This window comes from Carcharhinus amblyrhynchos, chromosome 4, assembly GCF_965287045.1.
Source record: "Carcharhinus amblyrhynchos chromosome 4, sCarAmb.v2.hapA, whole genome shotgun sequence".
Taxonomy (NCBI): Eukaryota; Metazoa; Chordata; class Chondrichthyes; order Carcharhiniformes; family Carcharhinidae; genus Carcharhinus; species Carcharhinus amblyrhynchos.
This window is the reverse complement of record NC_137327.1, coordinates 464317-470475: the sequence shown is the minus strand read 5'-3', so window position 1 is coordinate 470475 and position 6159 is coordinate 464317. Positions and strand designations below refer to the sequence as shown.

General features: G+C 44.1%; 1 protein-coding gene across 3 annotated transcripts in view; it reads right to left on the bottom strand.

The window, feature by feature from the left end:
- Positions 1 to 257: 257 nt before the first annotated feature.
- LOC145341736 (aldo-keto reductase family 1 member B1) overlaps positions 258 to 6159 on the bottom strand; it is a 109858-nt gene continuing 103956 nt past the window's right edge. For all 3 annotated transcript variants that reach the window (XM_080186598.1, XM_080186599.1, XM_080186600.1), the window contains one exon: positions 258 to 2612. In XM_080186598.1, coding sequence (XP_080042724.1) covers positions 2573 to 2612 — 40 coding nt within the window. In that variant the 3' untranslated portion in view covers positions 258 to 2572. The remainder of the gene's footprint in view (positions 2613 to 6159) is intronic.

Below are 6159 nucleotides of genomic sequence, written 5' to 3'. Positions count from 1 at the left end.
AAAAAAAGAGATTACCTTGTTGTCTAACGAGGGGGATGCACACGGTGGGTGGTGCGTGGGCTGCTCTTGGATGTTTCGAGAGTGGCCTAGTACTTTGCGTCGTTGTGTGTGCTTAAAACTGGACCAGCAGATGGGCACCACAACAGCTCAGTGACTGTCACTGCTAGCTGTGCAGATACATGGATTTGGGCCGGTGTCTGTGGGAGTTTGTGCATTCTCCCTGTGGTTGCGTGGGTTTCCTCCGGGTGCTCCGGTTTCCTCCCACACCCCAAAGATGTGCTGTTAGGCTGATTGGTGTAACAAATTATCCCTAAACTATTCTCCCCTGAATCTGGTTTCCAATGGGGGTACCATACGCATACACACGGGTCAAGGTAGGTGTAGGAAAATGCTTTGTTAAGATGGCGGCGCGGGCTCGTTGGGCTGAAGGGCCTGTTTCCCGTGCTGGGTTGTTCTTTGTTTATAAACAGGTTGCAACCCAGATGGGTGAATACACAGGATATGGGTCATCTCCAGGACAAAAAAGACTTTCTGGTCAAACTGGGTTGTTTACCAGATGTGGGGGCGCCGTAACCCCTTATTTGGGAGGGAGGTGTGTACTCTACGTGCCCCCATCGGCTGCAGACATGGCCATTGGGGACACATCCAGAGATTGGTGTGGCAGCATCCCATTGGACTTTATTGATCAGGGTAATCAAGTCCTGATCGATTGATTGGTAATGGCCAAAAGGAGCACAAAACCCAACAGGGTATAAAGGGTGCTGCGCAACCAAGAATGTCTCTCTCTGACTCCACAAGTGAGCTACGACATCGGTGACCATCACCAGCGATGACCAGCATGAGGAGAGCCACCACACCTGAGAAGGAAGGAAGACCAGAGCCAGAGTGCCAGACCAGACCAAAGGACCAAACTATGCAGAGGATGACCGAGACCAGTGCACAGATAAAGGCCGACATCTGCTTGGGTACTGGCCAGTCACACAAAGTTAAATCAAGGTCTTGTATTGGACTTGAACTCTCGTATTCTCTGTAAAGATAACTTGTTGGCTGGATGGGTGATTATTGTGTGTCTTAAATAAATATTGGTTGTCCTAACGTCTATTCGCAGTTATTTGTCCACTGTGTAAGGATTAAAACAGACTGTGCAGCAGGTACAACAGGTCTGACTCTGTGTACGTGGTATGATTCTATAAAAGTTAGCAAATGGTGGTGGAAGAATGGAAATCTGCACCACACAAAGTAGCTCAATAATAGGAAATCTGACATAGAATTTTGTTTAGATTCTATCTCAACAAGATAAATAGATCTTAAGCTAATGTAGGTGGATACCAATCAATCAGACATGATCTCATCAAACGGCAGAACAGGTTTGTGGGGCTGAATGACCTCTTTCTGTTCCTATTTACTGGAAGGTTGGGTGTGGAATTAACGAGATGGGTTCACATTAAATCATATGTGAAATTCTGACAATTTATTTTCCAAATTAAATCATCAAATTATGATGGCATAAAGCTCAGTAAAACTTCACAGCCATTCTCTTTTTACAAAGGGGCCACCAAAGCCAGGGAACAGAACCGAGAAAAATCAGGTAATAAATATCAACACTTGGAAAGTTTTGAGTTCATTAAGGAGATCCATTCTAAATCTGTAAAGACAGATTGTGCTTAACTGATCAAATTGAATTGAAACAGAAGTTTGATGAAGGAAATGTGGTTGATATTGTCTATATGAATTCTATTATCTATAAGTACCACATAAAAAGTTGGTTTACAAAACTGACATTGATGGAAGAGGGCCAGTATCCAATTGGATAAAAAATTAGTGAAAATAGTGTATTGTGGTAAATGGTTGTTTTTCAGTCTGGATAATGGTAGAGAGTGGTGTTCCTCAATTGTCAATACTAGGACTATTGCTTCTTTGGTTATATATAAATGACTTGAATTTTATAACAGGGTAGAACTTCAAAACTTGACAAACAGTGAGGGTGACACAGATCACCTGAAACTTGATGTCGACAGGCTAGCAAAATGAGCTGTCGAGTAGCAAATGGAATAAAAAGTATGAAATTATGCATTTTAAAGAGGCAATATAGGTTGAATTGAAGGTACTTGAAAGGGTGCAGTCATTTACAAGAATAGTTTCAGGGAAGAGGGGCTTTAGTTACAAAGTTAAGTTGGGATAGCTGGAGTTGCTAAAGAGAAATTTGACAGAAGTGCATTAGATTATGTTGAGTTTGGATAAGATAGACAATTAATTGATAGTACAAGGATTAGAGGATGCAGGTGTAAAGATTTTGGGCAAGTGATGCAGGGGGATGTGAAAATGAACTGTTTTAATGCAGTGAGTAGTAATGAGCTGGAACACACTGTCCACATAGGTCGTGGAAGCTTTAACAATGATTTCAAATGGAAGTTAAATGGGTACTTTAAGGAAATAGACCTGGACAGGGGGGAATGAGATTGATTGAATTGATCACAGAGATCTGGCCTCCTTTGTAAATTACTATGACTTTGCACAGAAGGCAAAATCTGTGGGAGTCTGGGTCGCAACAAGATATTTCCAGTTGGGCTGATCAGGATTCCTTAAATGGGTAAAACTGATGATCCTGTAACCTGGAGGAAACAAATAAAACATCAGATTAAGTGTCTTCATTCATTCTTTTTATAGAAACATAGAAAAGTACAGTACAGGCCCTTCGGCCCTTGATGTTGTGCCGAGCTGTGTCCAAACCCAAGATCAAGCTATCCCACTCCCTATCATTCTGGTGTGCTCCATGTGCCTATCCAATAACCGCTTGAAAGTTCCTAAAGTGTCCGACTCCACTATCACAGCAGGCAGTGCATTCCACACCCCAACCACTCTCTGAGTAAAACATTTTTCTCAGACATTCCTCTTATATCTCCCACCATAAACCTTATAGTTATGCCCCCCGGTAACAGCTACATTCATCTGAGGAGATAGTCTCTGCATGTTCCACACTATCTATCCCCCTCATCATCTTATAAACCTCTATTAAGTCACCTCTCATTCTCCTCCGCTCTAAAGAGAAAAGCTCCAGCTCCCTCAACCTTTCCTCATAAGACCTACCCTCCAAATCAGGCAGCATCCTGGTAAATCTCCTCTGCACTCTCTCCAATGCTTCCACATCCTTCTTATAGTGAGGTGACCAGAACTGAACACAATATTCCAAATGTGGTCTCACCAAGGTCCTGTAATAGTTGCAGCATAACCCCACGGCTCTTAAACTCAAACCCCCTGTTAATAAACACTAACACACTATAAGCCTTCTTCACGGCTCTATCCACTTGAGTAGCAACCTTCAGAGATCTGTGGATATGAACCCCAAGATCTCTCTGTTCCTCCACATTCCTCAGAACCCTGCCATTGACCCTGTAATCTGTATTCAAGTTTGTCCTACCAAAATGAATCACCTCACATATATCAGGGTTAAACTTCATCTGCCACTTTTCAGCCCAGCTCTGCATCCTATCAATGTCTATTTGCAGCCTGCAAGAGCCCTCCACCTCATCCACTACTCCACCAATCTTGGTGTCATCAGAAAATTTACTAACCCACCCTTCAGCCCCCTCTTCCAAGTCATTGATAAAAATCACAAACAGCAGAGGACCCAGCACTGACCCCTCTGGTACACCGCTGGTAACTGGCCTCCAGTCTGAAAATTTACCTTCCACCACCCTCTGTCTTCTATGAGAGAACCAGTTAATTATCCAATCAGCCAAATTTCCTTCTATCCCACACCTCCTTATTTTCTTCATGGGCCTACCATGGGGAACCTCATCAAATGCCTTACTGAAATCCATGTATACGACAGCAACTGCTCTACCTATGTTGTGTTAATAGGAAAGGAAATCCTTTACATTGTGTTGACAGAAACCCCTCCAAACTCAAAGGAACTCAATCTCTTCTCACTCTTCTCATTCTCTATGCCCTTTAATATCCTAACAACTTTAATTCATTTTCTTGCTCACTTCTGTATCTTTCCATATCCCACCCATTCCATTCCATAATCCCATTCTCCTGGTTACTCCCCATCACCTTTAACACCTGATGTAATCTAATTCGGGATAGTGTAGAGCGGAACAGAGAGAGGGAAAGTTTGAACTCGTGGCTGAGGGGATGGTGCAGGAGGGAGGGGTTCAGGTTCTTGAGCAATTGGGGCTCATTCTGGGGAAGGTGGGACCTCTACAGGAGTGATGGTCTACACCTGAATCAGAGGGGAACCAATATCCTGGGGGGAAAATTTGCTAAGGCTATGCAGGGGGGTTTAAACTGATTCAGAGGGGGGGTGGGGTCCTGAGTAGAGGGGGTGAAAGTGAGGGGGGCATAGATGGGGACTGCAATGCACGGCATCGTGGGGGTGGGGCGGAGCAGGGTTTGAAATGCGTATACTTTAATGCGAGGAGTATTCGCAATAAAGTAGATGAACTTGCAGCGTGGATCAGTACCTGGGACTTTGATGTTGTAGCCATTTCAGAGACATGGATAGAGCAGGGTCAGGAATGGTTGTTGCAGGTCCCGGGGTTCAAATGCTTTAGTCGGAGTAGAGAAGGAGGTAGAAGGGGGGGAGGGGTAGCATTATTGGTCAAGGATTGTATCACGGTGTCAGAGAGGAAGTTTGATGAGGACTTGTCTGTTGAGGTAGTATGGGCAGAGATTAGAAATAGGAGAGGAGAGGTCACCCTGTTGGGAGTCTTTTATAGACCTCCAAAAAGTTCTAGAGAGGTTGAGGAAAGGATTGCGGAGACGATCCTGGATAGGAGTGAAAGTAATAGGGTAATTGTTATGGGGGACTTTAACTTTACTAATATTGATTGGAATTGCTATAGCTCTAGCTCGTTAGAGGGGTCAGTTTTTGTACAAAGCGTGCAGGAGGGTTTTTTGAGTCAGTATGTAGATAGGCCAACTAGAGGTGAGGCTATATTGGATTTGGTGCTGGGAAATGAGCCAGACCAGGTGCTAGACTTGGAAGTTGGTGTGCATTTTGGTGATAGTGACCACAATTCGGTTACGTTCACCTTAGTGATGGAAAGGGATAGGCATGAACCTCGGGCCAGTAGTTTCAGCTGGGGGAAGGGTAATTATGAGGCTATTAGGAGAGAATTAGGAAGCATAGGTTGGACTAGGAGATTACAGGGACTGGGAACGTCCGAAATGTGGAGTTTTTTCAAGGAGCAGCTACTGCGAGTCCGTGATAGGTATGTCCCTGTCAGGCAAGGAGGAATTGGTAGAGCTAGGGAACCGTGGTGCACTAAAAAAGTTGATTCGTTGGTTAAAAAGAAAAAGGAGGCTTATGTTCGGATGAGACTTGAGGGCTCGGGTAATGCACTAGAAAACTTTAGATTGGCTAGGAGGGAGTTGAAGAGTGAGTTAAGAAGGGCTAAAAGAGGACATGAGAAGACTTTGGCTGATAGGATTAAGGAGAATCCTAAGGCGTTCTATAGGTATGTTAAGAACAGAAGGTTGGTTAGGGCAAGATTAGGGCCAGTTATAGACAGCAGAGGGAAGTTATGTGTGGAACCGGAAGAGATTGGAGAGGCATTGAACCAATATTTCTCTTCGGTGTTCACGCAGGAGGACAAGAATATAGCTGAGGAGGACACTGGGTTGCAGGGGAGTAGAATAGACAGTATTACAGTTGATAAGGAGGATGTGCTGGATATTCTTGAGGGTTTGAAAATAGATAAGTCCCCTGGTCCGGATGGGATTTACCCTAGGACTCTCTGGGAGGCAAGAGAAGTGATTGCAGAGCCTCTGGCTCTAATCTTCAGGTCGTCGTTGGCCTCTGGTATAGCACTGGAAGATTGGAGGTTAGCGAATGTTGTCCCATTGTTTAAGAAGGGGAACAGAGACTTCCCCGGGAATTATAGACCGGTGAGTCTCACTTCTGTTGTGGGCAAGGTTTTAGAAAAAATTATTAGGGATAGGATTTATAGTTATTTGGAGAGTAATGAATTGATTGGGGATAGTCAGCATGGTTTTGTAGCGGGTAGGTTGTGCCTTAATAACCTTATTGAGTTTTTTGAGAAAGTGACCAAAGAGGTGGATGGGGATAAGGCAGTTGACGTGGTGTATATGGATTTTAGTAAGGCGTTTGATAAGGTTCACCATGGTAGGCTTCTGCAGAAAATGCAGATGTAT